General features: G+C 35.6%; 2 protein-coding genes across 2 annotated transcripts; both read left to right on the forward strand.

The window, feature by feature from the left end:
• Positions 1–13,547: 13,547 nt before the first annotated feature.
• LOC117910428 (cinnamoyl-CoA reductase 1-like) lies at positions 13,548–16,897 on the forward strand. The gene is made up of 3 exons (XM_034824490.1): positions 13,548–13,716; positions 14,983–15,166; positions 16,340–16,897. Exons 1-3 carry the CDS (start codon positions 13,563–13,565, stop codon positions 16,482–16,484), a joined length of 483 nt encoding a protein of 160 aa, XP_034680381.1. The 5' UTR covers positions 13,548–13,562; the 3' UTR covers positions 16,485–16,897.
• A 730-nt stretch (positions 16,898–17,627) lies between these two features.
• On the forward strand, positions 17,628–20,499 carry LOC117910427 (cinnamoyl-CoA reductase 1-like). The gene is given in 8 exon segments (XM_034824489.1): positions 17,628–17,790; positions 17,892–18,061; positions 18,137–18,328; positions 18,591–18,753; positions 19,020–19,057; positions 19,060–19,220; positions 19,414–19,501; positions 20,254–20,499. Coding segments are annotated over 8 exon segments (942 nt in total). The 5' UTR covers positions 17,628–17,672; the 3' UTR covers positions 20,266–20,499.
• The last annotated feature ends 1,506 nt before the right edge of the window (positions 20,500–22,005 follow it).

Consider the following 22,005-nt stretch of genomic DNA (forward strand, 5'->3'; position numbering starts at 1 on the left):
CATTGTTGATAATCTGAGTTATCATATCCTTGATCTGGTCCATGTGATCAGAAACACGTGGTTGATGGGTAGGAGTGAGGCAGTGGAGATCAGTCATGTCATCAAGCTATTCCTGGCAAAGACGGCTATTCGGAGTCAATGGATTCTCTCCAAGCTCATTTGCCCTCCGGATGATCTGGGAGAGCTCCCCTCTAGCAGAGATGAACAAGAAGGCTTCTGAGTTTCTCTTCTCCTCTGTTTCTCTCCCTCGTCATGCTAACGAACAACTCCCTCTCTCACAGTCCGTATAACGAACAAGATCCAGGAACAGAGGTGGCCTCAACAATGAAAAATGCATGAAAACAGAGCATAGGAGAAAAAAAATAGAAAGGTTCTCAAAGGTGGCTTCACATCATGAATCATCAATGAACCTTCTTATTAGGTGAGAAAAAAAAACAGCATCAAATGCAAATATTGGAGGGGTTGTCGGGCATTTCACAATCACAATAGAAACAGAGAATATTAAGATTGACGACGGAAAGCATGAATTCAAGGTTATATCCCAACAAGAAACAATCCACCCCAAGCAAAACAACAAATATCCAAAATATCAACAAGAAAATGTAGAGGGATAGCAAGGATCCGAATCTAACAATAAACCTGTTGCATTCATACCTGAGAATACCTTTCTTCCGTAAAGCCCTGTTCAGCTTCTAACGCCTTGAATCCACCTCCAAAATGCCAACGAAAACTAATGAAAACCTCCAGCTATCCTCCTCTACTCTCCCAACATACAGCCCTCCTTCCCACGCAGCTCTTCCCTCTGTTTATGTCTTCCTCAGCAAGCCATCACCAACCCTACTGTTCATCACATCAGCAAGCATGGGCTTGCAACCACCCTCCCTGCTGCTGCACGTCTCATGCAGACGGTGTCCAACCTCCAGCTGGGTCCCCTACCCCTTCTAACAATATAATAAAAATTCAAAAAAACAACCCCCGAGTCCTCACCACCAAAAGGGGTCTACAGAAATATTCAAGTTATGTTTACTTTCTCAAAAATATCAAGGAAAGAAAAGTATTTTAAATTTTTTTTATCTTTGGGTTTATCATAAAAAGTAAGAAAGAAAATTGGATATAGTTAAAGTTAATTAGAGATTAATTTATGGTTTTTAAAATTATTTAATCTTTCCATAAAAATATTAAAGTGAAATGAATTTGAAGTAACACAAAATAATTTATTAAGTTGAAATCTATTTTTTTTTTTCCTTTCTTTCTAATTTTCTCCCTAATTTTTTTTCTCTAACTCCCTCAAATTTTCTAGAAACCAAATATAGTGTTAAACGTATGTTGGACGATGAACTTGTTATTTTATTAACTTCAAATATTCAAATTTCACGGAGGAGGAATCTCATATCTATCTCAAGTTATATTCATCCCATTTTTACCACTAGAAAACCTTAATCACAACTTTGTTAATAATGAAAGAACTTGAACGACTAAAGATAGAATTTCTATAAGATGCAAAAAAAATTTGGCTTCCACATCTACTCAAATAAGTATAGAACTTTTTCTTCAACTTTTAAGTTTTTGACTTCTCAAAAATCAATCTAAATTGGATTGATAAATTGTAAAAGGTTACAATATAATATTACAATGTATAAATATTATTTTCACTTCTATATTTTCCATGAAATTATTTATTTAAATTGAAATGTCCTTTGGTATTTGTTTGTACCTTTAAAAAATAAAAAATTATTTTAAATCTTAGGTATGGTGATGCTTAAGTACTTAATAATTTTAATTAGATAATTACGTTTTATTTTACATTTTACACATAAAATAATTAATTACATTTTATACTATATTATTTAATTAGTGATATTTAAATTTTAATTATTTTTAATAATTAATTAATAGTTAAATCATTAGATTTATTGATGTTTAAATCTAATTAACACTATGTTCAATGCAACAAGAAAAAAAAATAGCTTATCGTTATTATTTTGAAGTGGATTTTGATTTTAAATTTTACAAGTAGATTTGCTTTACTAACCTTATAAATTAGTATAATTTAACAAGTTGCAAATAGTTCCCTTACCTAATCTTTTAAATTAATCTTGATGTTGACAAGCACTTTGCCAACCATAATTATAAAAAGACAAATAAGTCAAGTTGATTTTACTAAATTGCAAGTGGGTGCCCTTACCTAATCTTTTAAATTAATCTTGATGTTCACAAGTACTTTGCCAACCATAATTATAAAAAGATAGATAAATCAAATTGATTTTAATAAATTGCAAGTGGGTTCCCTTTACATAATCTTTTAATTTAATCTTCATATTGATAAGAACCAAATCTTCCATAATTATAAAAACAAGAAGACAAAAAGCTATGATTACTTATATTAACCAAAATTTAATAAATCACAATTTCTCTTACCTAGCCTTTAGATTAATCTTGATAACTTTGCCAATAGTAATTATAAAAAGAGAAAGACAACAAACTAATTTATTTGGCTAATTTTATTAACTTAGGTTTAATAAATTAAAAGTAAGTTTATCTCTTACCTATCCTTTTTAAATTAATCTTGAGATCAATAAGAATCATACAAACCATAATCATAAGAAGAGCTAAAACAAAAGTCGATTTGATATTTAATTAGTTAATTTTATTAACTATATAAGATACAAAAAATTGTTAGGAGGTGTCTTAAATTCCAAATTAGAATATACTTTTTTTTGTGAAAAGAATATTACATAGAATATTTCCAAATTTTATATGTAATTTTAATTAAATTCAAGCTAGTACAAATATATTTATAAGTATTTTAGGATATGAGGAGAAAAAGTTATGGGAAAGAGATGAAAAAGAGATGCGAGGAAGAGTGAAAAACGTTGGTAGAAAAAGAGGGTTCACTAAGGAAGGATTTAGATGTGAAGAAGAATGAGGAACACTTCGTAGAGTAAAATGATTCATGGTTTATGATAGAGATACAAAGAGCAGGAAAAGTGGGATGTTTGGGCCTTGGTAGTTGTCTGACCTTTGTATGTGGTTAGCTTTATTCATGTGTTCTTCCTTTAATTTGTTTAAATTGAGGTTGATGCTTTCCTTTTGGTCCTAAGATTGATTTTGTCATGTAATCAATTATGCACGTTTCCAATTTCATTAGAAACTTGTGTTCTACGATTTGGCAAATGAAAATAATTATTTTTCTATAAATTTTGTTTAATTTTGTTAGTTAATAAAAAGTAGAATATAGATAATATTAGCCATCAAATAGAAAGATAAATATGACAATTAATGTGTTTTCGCATCATATTTGTACTTAGATGGTTTTGCTTGTATGAAGTAATTTAATGCAACTATGAAGATTTATATGAAGTAAACTTTATATAATTTTAGATTTAATAATCGATTAATTTTTATTTGAAGATACAAAAACATAAAATAAAAGTCTTGTTCCAAAATTATTATTGAAAACAACATGAAAATGGAGATTTTTTTCACTTAGAAATATAAATTTGAAAAACTTTTGATATAAAACAATTTATTTTTAGAATTTATTCTTAAAATAAGTTATTTTTTAGAACAAAATTGAAATATTTTTAATTTTTTCACATCAATTTAAATAAAAATTGAAGATATAGATAATATATATTTTGGAAAATTTTGTATCGTGTTTAAGTGTACAATTCCTTTGTAAAGAATAAATCGAAACGAATAATAGCTATTTTCAAGAATTGTTTTGTAGAATTATTTTCACAAATGTTGTCAAATAAGCTCAAAACTTTCTACGTCATTTATATTAATCTTGAATTCAATCAAAATCTTGCCACAATTGAAAAGAGAAAAAAAATGTTAATTAGTTGGTTAATTTTTATAATCCTAAAAAAATAAAATAAAATAAAATAATAATTCAAAAGTTTTTAAATAAAAATCTCACTGGCTAAAATAAAAATTCACTATCAAAACAAAAGATTATATAATATTTTTCTATTTTTGACCCTATAATCAAGAATGTTCATATAATTCCTTTTATAATAACATACTGAAGTAGAAAGAGATTAAAATGGAAAAAGACAACAGTTAACAATAAAATTCATAAAAAGAAATGAAAATTAAGAAGATTTCAATCCACTTCAAATTTATTTCAATGAAATAGTATTGCATTTAAACTATTGAAGGTCATACCAATTTATTTTCTTAATTTTTTAATACTTAATTTTGTTATCAAACAATGAAAATTTACTAATCAAGGAAAATGAGAAAAAAAAAATATTTTTCTTGAAAGTTGATGAATTTGTTAAGAAAGGAAAACAAAAGGTCTTTTATGGGATACTTTATTAAATTAAATTAATAACTTAATTTAAATGTTTAAATAAATTAAGTATGTTTATTAAAATAACATAATGTTATGATTTAATACAAAAAAAATAAAAACAATTAACTTATTCTTAAATTTACATTTTTATTTTACCTTTTTACCCCATTTTGGCATAATTACCTTCACAATCTCCTTTACTATTCCACGACCTTTACTTTTAGATGACGTCCTTTACCCTAGTTATAATTTATGAGGACAAATATGTCAATTTAATCATTTAGAATTAATCATAAGTTAGTTTTGTCAAACAATCTTAATACTTAAAATAAAAATTAAGTAATAAGTTTTAAGTCAACAATTTAAGTATAATTTAACTAAAAGTCAACTCAAATCATTAAGCAATTAGTATTAAGTTTTATCAAATACCTCCATATAATTAGTTAATTTTGATTAATCTAATAACATAGAAAGTGCAATATACACATTTTTTTTTATTGGTTAGGTTGGTCTTGAACTTCTTTCACCAAATCATTTTTATTAATCTTAACATCAACATTAGTTAATTATAATTAAAGAAAAGAAAACCCCAAAAAAAAAAGTCAATTTGGGTGACCAATCTTTATTGAAAAATTAAAAACCAAACAAAAGTTGATCAATACAAAAAAAAAAATAAAAATGAATTGTATGAAGTAGACATTTTGTCTTTATGAGATTATTGATGGAAGTGTAATAGACTATAAACATGTCTATGAGAATCAATCCCAATGAGTCGTAAAACATATCTATGAGATTATTGTCCAATAAAGATTAAAAATAAAATAAAACCATGACATAAAGAAATGATATTTAACTATTAATAAATAGGAATTGGATACATATAAATAAAATTTAGATTAATTATAAATGAAACTATTTTTATTATGTGGTTGTTTTTAATGGACCACCAATTTTTTTTATATTCCATAGAAAAATTACTTTCCAATACCATAGAATCACCCTAATTTCAAATTGAGATTTACTATCTTAAATTTTAAATTTTTTAAAAATAATTTTTAAGGGCATGAACTAAATCTATATTAATAGTTAAACATAGTGAGAATTCTTCCCCAGATAGCCTCCCAAGCAAAAAAGCTAACTCTCTTTGGAACCCAAGGATTCCAAACTAAGCTTGAAGGGAACTCTCTACCAATGCAAGGAGCTAGGGAAGAGAAGAAAGATTTAACTATAAAGATATCTTTCTTTGAAACCTTCCAAGACATGACATCTTCAATCCCCCTTCTAAGCGCATGGCCATGTAACCTACTGAAAAAAGTTTTCACCTCTTCATTCTCCCAATCATTATTGAGTCTTGTGAAAACAGGGTTCCAACAACCCAAATTCCCAGACTGATCCTATAACTGAGCTACCCAAGCATCCTTGGAGAAGGCAAGATGGTACAACCTTGGAAAAGCCTCATCCAAAGAATCTTCTCCACACCATATATCCTTCCAAAAATGCACTCTTCTACCATCCCTTACCTTAAAAGCCACCATTTTGCTAAACTCCAACCACCATTTCCTAATCGTCTTCCAAAGCCCCACTCCATGACTCTCCCTTGAATCGCCAGAGCACCAATCACCATCTTCCTCCCCAAATTTCCTTACAATCACTTGTTTCCATAAAGAATCTCTTTCCGAAGCAAATCTCCAACACCATTTTCCAAGAAGAGCCTTATTCAACCTAGAAAGATTTCTGATACCTAAGCCCCCATCCTTTTTCTCCATGCAAACAATGGACCAATTTACCAAATGCAGCTTACTTTGAGAAACTCCTTCTCCCCAAAGGAAGTCTCTTTGAATCTTTTCCAACCTTAGGCTCACCTTGCAAGGAATGATAAATAAGGACATAAAGTAAATTGAAAGGCTAGAGAGAGTGCTCTTTACCAAAGTCAACCTTCTTCATTTGGACAAATACTGTCTCTTCCATAAAGCAAGCCACTTTTGAAATCTCTCATCCACTACATCCCAAACCCGAGATGATTTGAAAGCAGCTCCCAAAGGCAGCCCTAAATAACAAGAAGGAAGAGAACCCACTTTACAGCCCAAAACCCTAGCCAAGTTCTCATAATTAGGAACCACCCCCACTGGAATCAGTTCGCTTTTGTGAAGATTGATTTTTAGCCTAGAAATCGCTTCGAACCACATAAAAGCCCAACTTAAGACCTTCACATGCTCCTTGCTTGCATCACAAAAAACTAGTGTGTCATCAACAAATAAAAGATGAGAAACAACCACACCCTCACCTCCTCTCCCACCAGCCATGAAACCCTCAAGATAGCCTCCTTGTAAAGCCCTCTTCAATATAGAAGACAACACCTCCATTGCTAAAATGAAAAGGAAAAAAGAAAGAGGATCTCCCTATCTTAGGCCTTTAGAACTTTAGAAAAAGCCTACAGGAGAACCATTAAGCAAAATTGAGAAACGGATTGAAGAAAACACCACCTCATCCAATTCACCCATTTAGTCCCAAACCCCATTTTATCCAAGATTGATAATAAAAAGCCCCAGTTCACATGATCATACGCTTTTTCAATATCCACCTTGCAGATAATTCCACCATTTGCACTTTTTAGTCTTGAATCTAAGGCCTCATTTGCTATAAGGACAGCATTCAAAATTTGTCTACCTTCCACAAAGGCATGTTGGGAGTTCGAAATGACATTTCCCACCACTTTTTTCAATCTATTAGCCAGAACTTTAGCTAAAATCTTGTAAAGACTCCCCACTAGGCTTATAGGACGAAAATCCTTCAAATCATCTGTACCCCCTTTCTTAGGAATGAGAACAATAAAAGTGGAGTTTAAGCTTCTCTCAAAACGGCCAGAACTGTGAAATTTAGCAAAAAAGCCCATTACTTCGTGCTTGACTATATCCCAACAAAATTGCCAAAAAGCCAAAGTAAACCCATCCGGTCCAGGGACTTTATCCTCATTCAAACCAAAGATTGCAGCCTGGACCTCTTCCACCGAAAAAATATCCTTAAGAAGCCCTGCTTGGACACTATCCAAGGAAGAGAAAGGCAACCCCGAAATACTTGGTCTCCAGTCCCCTTTTTATGACAAAATATTCTAGAATGCATTAACCACCCCCTCCTTTATCTCATTTTCCTCAGTCAACTTCCTACCATCCACTATAATAGAAGAAAGAAAATTCTTTCTTCTTCGAGCATTAGCCATCTTGTGAAAAAACTTTGAATTTTTATCACCTTATTTCAACCACAATTCTCTTGACTTTTGCCTCCAAGAGATCTCTTCCAAGACTGCCCACTTGCTGAACTCCTCCACTGCCCTTCTTCTGGCCTCACTATCCTCTAAAGAGATACCACAGTCTCTTTCCTTGGCGTCCCAGTAACCAATCTGACTAAGAGCAACGTTTTTATTCAAAGAGACATTACCAAACACCTCTTTATTCCACACTTTCAGATCCTGATTTAGAGCCTTTAGCTTACAAGCAAGAATGTGACTGTAGGATCCGTTGAAATTGTAGCAAGACCACCACTTCCTGACCAAGTCTTTGAAGCTCTCCACTTTCAACCACATATTTTCGAAGCGGAAGGGGGTTTTTCTACCTTTAATTCCTCATCCGTCCAACAAAATAGGAGCATGGTCAGAAATGGGTTTAGGCAACAAGCTTTGAGAAATGTTGGAAAAGTGACTCTCCCATTCCTCTGAGACCAAAAAACGATCGAGTCTAGAAGCTAATCTGTTATTTAAACCACCACACCAAGTGTAAGAACCCCCAACCAGAGATAGATCCCTCAACTGCAACTCATCAATTACCTCTAAAAAACGCCTCATTGCCGAAGACAGATTCGGATTATTTCTCCTTTCACTGGGTAGCCTAATCACATTGAAATCACCACCAACACACCAAGGATCACTCCACAAACCCCTAATATCCCCAAGTTCAGACCAAAGGAATTTTCTCTCAGAATAATGGACTGGCCCATAAACATCGGTAAAAATCCAAATGAAATTGTCATCGCAATTTTTGAACCAACATGATACGGAATATTGCCCTGTTTCCATCTCTAGAAGTTCCAACACTCTACTATCCCAGAAAACTAAGATGCCCCTTGCTTGCCCTCTGGAGTGTACACTTCCCCAATTCACGAATCTACCAAAACCCAAACTTCTCACTACTGAATCCGACATGAGTTTGCATTTTGTTTCCTGCAAACAAACTAGGTCTGCCATTTGAATCCTTAAGAAGGCCTTCACTACCCTTCTTTTGTCCTTATCATTTATTCCCCTGACATTCCAAGAGAGAATTCTAATTAACATCAACACTTCTTGAACATTCCCCAACGAATTTCCCGCTCATTTTTCCTGAATCCGAGGGGGACCCATACTTAATGGAGCACTCTAACTTTTGTAGCTCTCTCTTGACTCTTGATCTAATCAAGGAATTCTTTTTTCCTCCTTGCACATAGATTTTGCCCCTTTTTCTACACTCTAAACTTCGAAACATAGTCAGGATTTCATTTTCAAAGCCATCCACCAGCAACCCCAAGAACCTACTAAATGAAAGCAATCTTCCAAAAGTCTCGTATGAGAAAGTGCCTTCGGTTGCACCTTCCTTGCTTTTGTTGTCTTCGAGACGCCCAAGGTGGGAAGACCACTGGACCTCCGAGCCATCTAACTAGACAATAGTAAAGGCCCTGACTCCGCAACATCCCCATCCATCAAAAAGCTTCTCGAGTCCTCCCAACAAACCAAAGGACCCAAGGCTTTTGCGCCGGAGGGCGAAGAAGAAGGATAAGGAGTAGAAGAATAATTCGACCCCCCCCCCCCCCCCCCCCCCCCCCCCGAGAGACAAGACTGATGGAATCTGACCTGTAAAGCTGGTGGCCTCCTCCAACAACGCGTCATTCATGACGTCTAAACTCAAAGCGTAAAAAACCTGAGGATTTCCCTGCTCAAGAATGAACTTGACATCTTCCACAAAAAACTGGGGCTCGCGAGGTGTGACTGCATCCAAGATCATTCTCTGCGAGACCCTTTCAATATAGGGAATGTTTTGGGCTGATCCTTCTAACCTCCTAAAAGAGCCCTCAAAGCCCACTAAGGCCCCATGGGCTTTAATCAAGCAACTCAGCTCAAGCCTTGTTTCTGGATTTGGGCCTATCCTAATGACTTGGCCCAAATTCTTCTTCTGGACAAAAGTCCCTAAAGATCTCTCCTTCACACTTGGACCAGTCCCTCGCTGTTGGGCCTTTTCACCACCCGAGGGAAAACCCAACTCTTCTCTTCAATCAGAGACTCAGAGCCATCCTTCTGCGGTGCAGAAACCGAAGACCTGGGCTGCATCACATCACCAGCTCCTTTCCTCTGCTCCAATTGTGACACGCAATCTATACATTTTTCTTTTGAGAAAAAGACCAATTCTACTCTCGCCCTCGCGCGTTAATCACACTCTAAGTCATCCCCAACCTTCAGCTTATGGCCACCTCTACATGGTTCCACTACCGATACCCTAGGGGACATTTCCTATCATAGAGGAATGGAAAAACAACGCTCTTGCACCACAACCTGCAAGCTACTGGGAGTGCTCCCACCATTTATTCTCACCAAAATCCTCACCTAGTTTAAATTCCGAGACCCAACAATGTCTTTATCAACCGCTGCAAAACTCCCACAGGCATCGCCAAACTGTTTGAAAAAATCATTGTCCCAGAGAAAGAGGGGAAGGCCTAACAGTCTTACCCACACTTCTCCCACCTCCGCACCTTCTCTAACACAGCCAGCCTCAGGGACCCATTTATCTAGCCAAAGTCTTTTCCTCCTGTAAAAACAAGGTCCTTCTAAGAGAATCCGTTCCGCCTTCGAACATAGTTCAAACTTGAAAAGAATGAGAGACTTTCCTAGAAAAGCAAGGTGAGTCTCCTCCTTCAATCTCCAAAAGTCCTTGGCCCAAATTCTTAGGGAAGACAGTGAAATGGGCTTCTCCTCTCCCCATTTCTCCACAAGATAGTGTCTTAAATCCTGTAGTTTGCTGAAGGAATTTATCCCCCCAATCTGGAGCCACACTTTCTCTTCTATTCCCTTGCGACCAAGCTTAGTTGCTTCAACATACGACAAACCTCTAATAGTCCTATTAGTCAAACCTTGAGTGGAGATGACCACATCAGGAACTTCAGGATTAACGGTAGGGGACACAATCCCAAGACTTTTGAGTATATTGGCCAGCAGGACCTAACCTCCCACCATCCCACTTCCTTTAGGAAACACAAGGGAAAACCTTCTTCCTTCCGTAGAGCGGACCGAGCAAATTAAAAAGCGTCCTACTGTATTCCTCCTTTGTGCCAAACAAAAACTTCTTCCTCCTTCTAACCATGTCTTAGAGTCCTTCTTCCTATTGGCATTGTTGCAGAATTCCTCTACCCCTTCCAGTAACTGGGACAAACTTTTTACGCCAAATTTATTCCACTCCACAAAGCCTTTTCCTCTCTTTGTGATTGTACCCACTAGCCTCCCTCCTACTTGATCAATAGAAATCTCAAAGGATTTCGATTCAATCACGAACCAACACTTGCTTTCGGACACCTTCATCACTTTACTCTCCTTAACATAGCTTATCAACATGATGAAAGGATCATAATGTATCTCATCAACCTGATTTCATATTACACAAGGGAGCCTAGATTTTGAAGTTCTCTCAGTTACGAAGGGAAATCTTGTGCTGATGTAATGGTAGATATTGTTTTCTGTAGTTGGGATTCTTCAAGGGTTTGGGAGGTGGGAGGAGTCCTACAGGGAGAACACTGTGCAGAGAGACTAACTTAGCTGGCTAATGGATTATTCGACTTCAGAGAAATACTTGGATACTTGAGAACATGAGACAGTCTTTCATTGACTTGTGTGCTAATGTCTATTATCTCACAACTCTTTGAATTCTTGTCACTGTAGAGTTCTTTAGGTTCCCTTTAATGTATATACATTCTTTTTTAGATCGGAGATCAATATGCCTTTCCTGTTGGAGAGTGGTTTTCAGTTTCCGGACACAACATGCTATACAATTAAGATACCAGATTCTATATGATCAAATTCAGCTCCACCTCAATCATTGGAATTAGCAGCATGCCAACAATCACAGTGTGGGCACCAGTTTTTAGTTATTCACCTGCCTTGCTTTTCTGGTGAAGTCAGGCAGCATCTTTTCATTTCAGAATGTGGCATGCTGTTGTTTGTGATGTTTTGGCCATCAGAGCAATTGTGGATGGCCCTTCAATAGACAAAACTTTATAGGTGTGTGTTTGTGCCAAATCAAGGCTCAAGTTATGAATGAAAATATGAAAATGAAAAGAGAAACAGAGGCAAAATTCATTTTACTATGTCTCTGTTCTTTCCATGAGGGATTAGGCTTGTACCTCTTTGGAAGACTCAGAATCTCCTTTCGGTTTTTCAGTGGCTCCTTTCTCCTATGACCTGTTCAAGAATGCTACTTTATTGTGGACCTTCTATGCCTTTATTGCAAAAGAAAAAGTGATAAGATATTTCAACCGGTTGAAAATAGAGGACCCTAAGGCCTGAGATAGGCTGATGCTAGATAGAAAATACATATGTACGGATATTCAAACTTATCTAGAAGAAATAGAAGCAAATGATACATGATAAGTTAGTGTCAAAAGGTGAACTAAGTCTTCCACTAGATAGTCTACTTAGATGTCGAAAATGTAGTGGGCTCTTTAGCCTCATGGTAGCCTAAAGCTCAAGTTTGGTTGATATTACCTAGCAAACTCGAGACAAATGGAAATTTCCAGCCTTTTACAGTTCCATAGATGTGTGATTATTAGGGCTTTTTAATGTCATTTGTGATGGGGTTTGCTATTGATGTGATGCAGAGGTCGTGAAACTATTAGAAGGGACGTAAATCTGGTGAAAGAGTTGGGTGTTTATGATCTTATGGGGAAGAAGAATTGAGCAATGGTTCTCTCTTGCATGTCACTGGGTCAAAGAGGGACAGGGAGATAAAACCACTACTTGTGGAGGATAGTGGATCTTTTTAGAGACATTGGCTGATCATTTCTTGAAAGTCTAGATCGGGAAATCAAGAAGATGAGAGGCTGATTTAGAGAGAAGTCATGTCCTATGCCAACTTTGTTTGAGTGAGCCATATCATATACTTCTACCTGGGGTTAATCTTTAAGGCTGGAGGGTTCATTGTCTCTTCATTTTTTTCCCTTTATTTTTTTCCCCCTATTGAATCATGTTCTACTTGTTTGAAGGATTTCTCTTCCTTCCTTGTAAATAATTGTTTGCATAATATTATCACACAAAAACATAGATCATAGACAAGCTAAGAATTTCTTTAGGATCCATAATGTGATCTTATGTTTGCTTCTATACATAATTATTAGCTTTTAATCAACTTATCTTCATTGGACTACTTATGTGGAGATTTGTTTTATCTGTTTCTCCGTGTTTCAGGCACAGCTAATTGACCCAGCACTAAAAGGAACAATGAACATTCTAAGATCTTGTGCAAAAGTTCCATCTGTCAAAAGAGTAGTTGTAACATCATCTATGGCTTCAGTTGTATTCAATGGGCAACCTCTAACCCCTGATGTGCTAGTTGATGAGAGTTGGTTTTCAGATCCAGTTTTCTGTAAGAAATCAAAGGTTGCTTAAATGAGATGATTTCCCACCACATGCTATCTCTTTTGCATGTTCTTGTTTGTGGCTTTACAAAATGTTTTATTTTCATGGCTCTTCACTTCTTTTACCCTGCAGAAGTAGCTGCCAATTTGTCATGCCCTCTTGTTTTTTACACTTCTGCTAGCTAGCTTAGGGTTAAATAACACGATGGGAATGGGAAGATTATCCCTTTATTTTGCTAAGCCTGCCATTAGATTAAATAATCCTTCCATGTATGTCTAATATTTCACTAATACGGTGTTGGTAGCTGTCTGATCCATAAAGTCGCATTCCTCAAACAAGAAATTAAATGAGAACTCTAATTTGGATATTATATGAATGAAATGGATGTTAATCTCTGATTGTCTTACAGTCCATTATACATGATGGGCTCAGAAACATGGGTTGACAAAACAGTTGTGACATATCTAATTAGTTTTAATGTGAGTGTGTATGCCTGCACAACCTCCTATTGATTTTGCTTGGGTTCATAAGTTCATTTTTTGTTCTCTATGTTCCATTATCTACTAGAAATGCTTCTCACTATATATTTTCAAACATGTTGGTTTCTACTAGCTATGGTATATGCTTTCAAAGACATTAGCTAAGGTGGCTGCTTGGAAGTTTGCAAAAGAGAATGGGATTGACATGGTTACAATAAATCCAGGGTGGGTGATTGGCCCTCTCTTACAGCCTACTTTTAATCTAAGTGTGGAGGAAGTTCTGAAGCTACTAAAAGGTACTCTTCTACAATTGATGAGAATGATCTCTTTTTTATGTTTATTTTTCTACTCCAGTAGCAATACATGCTTCACTTCAATATTGAGTCAACTCTATCCAACAGCCCTGCAAATGGAAACTCAGAAGTTTAAATCAAAACTTATCAATAAACCGTCACAAGAGTTCCACAGTTCCACATAAAAGGACTACATATGCATTTTGATATATGCTGACTAATCTTCTAACATTAAAAAATTGTTCTCTCTTCTGGTCATTATAGTTGTATCACCAAGATACTCATTTGGGAGATTTGCATATGAGATTAGATGAAGATATGTTTCGTTTTGGCCTCCTAAGTCAGACTGGTTTGGAAGGACCCTTGGACTATGAAAGGACTGAAAGCATGCGTATGCAATTACTATCCTGAACTTGAGGTATATTTGCATGCAAGTTCAAGCCAAGGGCAAGAACTTCTTAAATAACCCATTAATCCTTTTGATCTACCCCATCTAAATATTACTGCAGCTCAACATAATTAGCATAAAGTGGGGGTTCCCCGCATCCAACTCCATTGCAGATCTTAACATTCTTTAAACATTTAGAATCATTTCTAGTGGCTTTATAGGGCAATATCATGTTACTTTATTGACAACTCTTACAATAATCAATACTACCTTAACTGTATAGCCAATATGGTTTGTTTCCTTACTAGCCAACCTCTTCTGCCTCCAACTAACCTCCCCTGTATCTTGCTTCAATTATGAGGGCGTTGCCATAGGTTGAGCATTGGACATATGATAAACCTGTGCCTTGATGGTTGTACTCTGATTCATGGATCCAGACCGTAGTAATTGGGATTAGACTTGTTGGTAGTTGCTTTAGTTCAATGCTTGCAATAACCAAAGTAATTTGTCGTGCTGCTTTAGAACCGTTCGATAAGAAAGGTATTTTGTACAAAATAATGTTTTCACTTGCAATTTCCAACATTACATAAAGTGATAAATATAAGTGTATTTGCTAAGTGTGATTGCATCATTTTCTAAGCATTTCCGTTTGAGACAAACAGTCTAAGACGAAAATGTGTGCTTCAAAAATTTCTAGCTGTAATACTTTTGAGATTGTGCCAAAAGATCAGTTGACAATGACTATAAATAAATAAATGGAAAAACATCATATTATCATTGAGCAGATTGCCTGCTAAACTTAAATAGGCAAAAGAAACTGATACTTTCAGTACACTTACGTAATACTTGTGATGTAAGCTTCTGAGATTTGTTTGCGGCAGGAGATACATTTCCCAATAAAACACATCGATGGGTTGATGTTAGAGATGTTGCCATGGCACATATTCAAGCATATGAGCTTCCAACAGCTAGAGGCAGATACTGTTTAGTAGGGAGCATTTTACACTGTTCTGAGACAATGAAGATTTTGCGTAAGCTCTACCCTGCTTTAAACCTACCTGAGAAGTAAGGTTTTATTATTTGCAGGGCGTTATTTCTAGTTTGCATTAGTGCCCTTTGAAATCAATATTGCAGCTTAGGCAATGCTACTTCTTTTTGTTTATTTTGGGTTTTTTTCTTTTATTTCTTGATAGGCTAATATATACATATTCTGTAAAGAAGTACCTAGAAAAAGGGGCACAACTCTGGTGCAAGTAGTAGTATGAAAGTAGCACTAAAATGTAAAAATTAAAAACAAAAGGATACAACTACATCAGGAAGGCAACAGACACAATAAAACTAGTAACCTGCATTGGATGAATATGTGATACATTGATTCCATCATTTGGTTGCACAGACAACACCAATTGACAATAGACTAAACTAAGAAACAGTTGTTCTAATAAGACTGAAACAACACCATCAACAAATTATTGAGATTTTCACAAAAGGCATTGCCTTGAGAATCAAACTTTGGAGAGGTGAATCCTCTCCATCTGAATGAGCTGGGAAGCTGCAAATTAGCCTACCTTGTCGGTCTGTGTTATCCTCTATGATGTGCCTGTGAATCCAGTAGGTTGTAGCATGCATTTACTTGGGCCATGGCTGGACCACTGTGTCTTACTTTAAATACTATTGTATGTTTGAAATATTTCACATGTATGCGTAGCCTTTCTCCATTCACGGTGATCATAATGGCATGTCTATGCTATTTCAACATATCGCCTTCTTATGAATTGCATCCAATTCTTAATATGATATCGAAGTGCTAAGGGTCTAAAAGTGCTTCAGTGATCGGGGTCCAGGAATTTTCTGATTTATATTATTTTTTCTGTTTTGGTTGATCATATCCACAAATGTGTTTTCCTGTTGAATGAAGTTGTTAGTGAGCTATGAGAACCTTTCCTTGTTTCAAACTTCTATCATCATATCCACAAATGGAGTTTCTTCAGATTCACTGAATACTTTTTGCCATTTAGGTCTAGTTAAACCCATATTTCATTCTTCTAGTACAACAGAACTAATCCCCATTGCTTGGGGATCTTCTCAATTACCCAAAGAGATGTGTTTTATGCTCTTTAACTTTTCATTGCATATAGGATTAAGCTTCAGGTCCATGTCCTGAGAGTTTTCTTTTCTTCAGTACCAGTCGTTTCACTGATTGATTAAGAAAATGTGTTTCTGTTTCATTTGTGGCAGATGTGCAGACGACAAGCCTTATGAACCAACCTATATGGTGTCCCAGGAGAAAACTAAAAGTTTGGGCATCGACTTCACTCCTCTGGAGGTGAGCCTGAAGGACATTGTGGAAAGCTTGAGGGAGAAGAACTTTGTCAGTTTCTGACACGTGGTATAGCCATGCAAATGAATCATAAACAAAAAATGGTGTCTTCTTGGTAACTTCATTGTTAAGTGTGTTGGGAGTCATATATCTTCTAACATGTTCATGGTAAGCAATCCCCAAGACATGCTACAAGTTCTCCAAAAGAAAGCCAACAGCATATAAAAAGCAGCAACTTCTATTTCCGCTTCTGCTCAACAACAAAAGCTATCAACTATCCTAAATGGGCACCAAGGAGATTCGTAGACCTTAGGCCCCTTCCAAACTAGATTTTTTGTTTGGGAAGTAACTGAGGAAGATTTTCACTTGTCATTAACTTATGCAGAGGTTGATAGCTAACAAACTATGTAAGGACACGGTGAGCTCTGTCTTTGGAAATGTATGCAGTGAGGTGGCATGGCCCATTACCTTCATTCTGTGATTGGCTGCTCTACCATTCCAAAACAAGGGAAAATTATGCTTACTGAAGTTTTACTATCTGTTGGGTTTGATACAATCTCTGGTCATTTTGTTTCTTAGAGTACTGAAATGATCAGAGACAATAAGATTGAAACCCCAAATTTTTGTTAATTACTGCTGAATATAAATATGTTTTATAAAAAATAATTCTCACTAACAAAAATAATATACTAAAAATGCTTAAGTTTCAAATTTCATTCATTTATTCTAATTCTAAACTCCGACCTGTTTACTTAAGTTTCAAATTTTGTGCCTTAAACTTGAATGATGTTGATATAAGACTCGATGGTAGTGAAGTAGTTTTCAAACCGCAAACTTAGAAACAAAATTATCAGTCAAACCTTACCCTTAAGGCATTTTTTTTTGTTCATATGTGGGTGTTCTTTAAAAAATGCAACAATTATGGGGTTTTTTTTTTAAAAAAAAATCTGGGTGCAAGTATAATTTCCATCCTTGCATGGTGAAAAGCAGATGATCCAAAAAAACAAAAAAATGGAAAGTCAAAGGAGAATGGACATCTTTGTGGAATGAAAACCAAGGATAAAAGCAAGGGGATGAGGGAAGCTGACAGTGACCAAGGAGGTCCAAACGCTGACTCATTCTCATACGCCTGCATTTTAATTCGCACACGCATTCGAATAGTACATGTCACTCTCTGTATTTTATCTCTATATACACCAAGTGTACGAGTGGATAACATAGATTTGAAGGTTTCGTAAGACGTCAAGGGAGATGAGTGGAGAAGGAAAGGTGGTGTCCGTGACCGGAGCTTCTGGGTTTATAGCTTCATGGCTGGTGAAGCTCCTGCTCCAACACCGTTACACTGTCAAAGCAACCGTTCGAGACCCAAGTCAGTTCTCTATCTCAACCTCCGAGGGCATTTTCACTTATATATGCTTCCATTTAACTCACTGCAGGTTGTGCTTACATTTATATGTATATATGCCACAGATGATCCAAAGAAGACACAGCACTTGCTTTCACTCGATGGAGCTCAGGAAAGGCTTCATTTATTCAAAGCAGACTTATTGGAAGAAGGGTCTTTTGATTCTGTAGTTGATGGATGTGATGGTGTTTTTCATACTGCATCCCCTGTTGCATTGGAAGCCATTAACCCCCAGGTTCAACCTACACCACTTCCATTTCTATACTTACATTGAGCTAACTTCTATTTCTCTTTTCTTTTTCGTGTTCAGGCAGAATTGATTGACCCTGCATTGAAGGGAACCATCAATGTCCTAAGGTCCTGTTCAAAAGTTCCGTTTGTCAAAAGAGTGGTTGTAACATCGTCTTTGGCTTCAGTTTTATTCACTGGAGAACCTCTGACTCCTGAGGTGCTAATTGATGAGAGTTGGTTTTCAGATCCAGTTATATGCAAGGAATCAAAGGTTTGCATCTGAGTTTATTTCTTATCACATACCATCTTTTTTTTGCATGTTTTATGAAATATTTTACCGGTTTTTCACTGGTAGTAGTACTAGAAGTATGAGAGGGTATCCATCAACTCCTCTGTCATCTCAAATTTGATTCAAACATGTGCTTTGTGTGCACAAGCCTTTGAACTTGTTGGCAAGTTTTTGTATTGATTAGTTGTTGCACTGCATACTGAAACCATTTCTAACAAAATGTCATTATTTGAGTTTTTGATAGCAATGGTATGTGCTTTCAAAGACCTTAGCTGAGGAGGCCGCTTGGAAGTTTTCAAAGGAGAATGGGATTGACATGGTCACGATAAATCCAGGATGGGTGATTGGTCCTCTCTTACAGCCCACTCTTAATCTAAGTGCAGAGCAAGTTTTGAACCTCATAAATGGTACTCTTCAGCAAAATGTGTTCTAAGTTTTGTTTCTTATTTCTCTACTTGAATATAAGTATATGTTTTGTTTCTTCTTGTGCTAACTAATAGTACTCCTTGTTTGGACGGGTTTAAACTGCATAACCAATGTGATTAGTTTAATCACTTGACAATATCCAAGAAAATGAATGACAAAACATCAAAATATCCACAAGCACATTGCAGACTTTATATCAAGATACTGAATTCTTCAAATGCAAGCATTTGAAATTTGTTTGTTGCAGGAGCTCAAACATTTCCGAATATATCATCCTGGTGGGTTGATACTGAGATACTGATGTTAGAGATGTTGCCAATGCACACATTCAAGCATATGAGATCCCAGAAGCTAGTGGAAGATACTGCTTAGTAGAGAGGGATTTACACAATTCTGAGATACTGAAGATTTTGCGCAAGCTCTACCCTGGATTACCTCTACCTGAAAGGTAAGTTTCTATTTGTTATTGCTAATGCTCGTTAGTGCCATCATTAGAAGCAAGTGAGATCAACACGATATTACTTCTTATTGTTCCATTGGATACATTGAAGAGTACCTGCCATCTTGTTTCCCCTTAAATATTTATGCCTTGGTATCATGCAAAAAATTCTTAGATGGGATCCACATGTGTTTGGTTGTAGATGCGCAGACGACAAACCTTATGCACCATCCTCCCGGGTATCCCAAGAGAAAGCAAAGAGTTTAGTCATTCACTTCACTCCTCTAGAGGTGAGTCTGAAGGATACAGTTGAAAGCTTGAAGGAGACGAACTTTGTCAGTTTCTGACTCATGGTATTTACTGCTAGACTTGCAACTACATCATAAACTAATGGTGCTTTCCTGCTAATTTTATTGTTATGAACCTCATTGCACCTATGATTTGCTGGGTTTTGGGGCTTTTATCTGTATCACCTATAGGTTTCCCAGTTCAAGTTTCCTATTTGTGTTAGAATAAAGTGAAACTCAATCACACTTAGGAAAAGGGAATTAGTCCAAGTGGATTATGAGGGTCCAAGAATGGAATCAGTTGATGGAAGTGGTAAAATATGTTGAACAAAATTTATATACTCCAGTAAGACCCAAAACCGAAAATTGCTTCATATTAATAATTAAAAGACACAGGAAACAAAAGGCTTGTGTCCTTGAGCATCAACCCCATTATTCCACTAGCCATGTTGCCACAAAAGTGGGTATAAGGAAGCATATTCCGATCATCCAAGGACACTGGGATGTGCTATTTAAACCTTTCATGGATACTGGTTGAGCTTCTCTCGGTATTTGTAGGGTGTGCCCCCTCCTCTTTTGGCACTCTTTACTGCATGTTCTTGTTGTCTATAAAAAAAAAATATTGGTTGAGCTTCTTAAGATTGACATAACAGTTTTTCTCCATTCTTAATTTATAATCAAAAGACTGGCTGAGCTATTTCTTTGTTCTTATTGAGTTTTGAGATGAACCCACATGTGTTTGTCACTCATGGCAGGTGTGCAGATGACAAACCTTATGTGCCAGCCTTCCAGGTGTCCCAGGAGAAATCCAAAAAGCTTGGGTATTCACTTCACTGCGCTGGAGGTGCCTAAAGTATACTGTAGAAAGCTTGAAGGAGAACCAACTCATCAGCTTATGAGCCAATTATTGGCTGTCATGATAGAATAAATATGGACCTACATTATATTAACCATTGTTCAGGATTTAGCTATCCATATATATACGATTTCTATTTGATCAAGAGTATGAGCCACCTATGTGTAGAGCCCAGCGCCGTCACGGGCCTTAGATGATGGGCCTAAGACTCGTGAGGCCCAATAGCCAAAGGGTATGGTCCCTAAGGCAGGAGGGTATAAATCTAAGTGTCAATGTCTGTTCCTTGAATAATGACAACATTTTGAAACAAAAAAAACCTGTTCTCTCCCGCTCCCATCGTCAGAGAGAATTTAGAGGAAAGGTGGTACCCTCCACAGTCTTAGAAGATCCATACATCCTCATCAAAAGTGAAAAATGGACTCGGGTATGTTCCAAAATCAAAAGCAAAAGGCATGTTTGAATGAATTCGTATATATACATATTTCCTGTATGTGAGTATGGTGATAATGGAGAATATATAAATTTAACAATTGGTATCAGAGCGAGGTTCCGGTTCCATTTTCACCAAAAACAATCTTTAAAAACAAAAAAAACGAAAGATCCAGGGGAAACAATACAAAATCTGGGCCAATAAAAATAACAAAATCAAAAATGGATTTAGGTTAGTACCCTATCCAGAGATCAAAGATCAAAGGAATGTTTTGAATGCTTGATATACATATATCCTGTTTTTGTGTCTTGGGTGATAATGGAAAATAAAGAAATCTAATGCTATTTGTGCTATGGGAAAATTTTATGTTTGTGCTACATGTAAAGTGATCAATATGAATAATGATAATACAATATGGGTAATATTTCATCTAAATTGCACGCCCCTGCATCATTATTTACTTTGCAATTTGGGGATTCGAACCCTGGCCTAGGTTCAATCCAGGCCCACCCATTTGACTATGATGCTTTTTTAGACCAGTTAGTAAAATAAAATAACCAAGGGGGTGGGTTGGCTTGAACCCATGACCATTGGTTGTTGCCTTAAAATCAAGCCCATGCCTAAACCATTAGACAAAAGCTTTTATATATGTTTTATGCTTCAATTGTTATATATATACATGAGATTATGCATAAATAAATAAATAAATAATTTTGATTGAATGATTTCTTGTTGTATTTATGTTTAATGTTTTAAAATAAATGAATTATATATATTTGTTGCCAAAGTAACATATAATATATAATTTATTTATTTTATAATATTTAAACATGTTATTTTTATTATTATTTAACATAATCGGCTCAAAGGAAGATTATTTTAATATGATAATAAATAAAGTAGTCATAAATATGTGACATATAAAGTTTATCTTGTATATTGTATGTCAATCCAAAGACAGACATATTGTTTCGATTTTATTGTCAATATTTATGAATTAATTTTGTATAAGGATGTCAATTACAAGTTAATATTTTTTTGTCCAAAGACTGAATATTAATGTTTGTGCTAGGTATCTTATATGATGTTTATTTATTCATGTATATATGATGATTATATGACTGATTGTGAGCTTTATTATTATGAATTCAACATCTTCTATATCTGCAAATGTTAATAACATTCCTGTGCTTAATGACACAAACTTCAAGAAATGGAAGG

This window comes from Vitis riparia, unplaced genomic scaffold, assembly GCF_004353265.1.
Source record: "Vitis riparia cultivar Riparia Gloire de Montpellier isolate 1030 unplaced genomic scaffold, EGFV_Vit.rip_1.0 scaffold739_pilon_pilon, whole genome shotgun sequence".
Classification (NCBI taxonomy): Eukaryota; Viridiplantae; Streptophyta; class Magnoliopsida; order Vitales; family Vitaceae; genus Vitis; species Vitis riparia.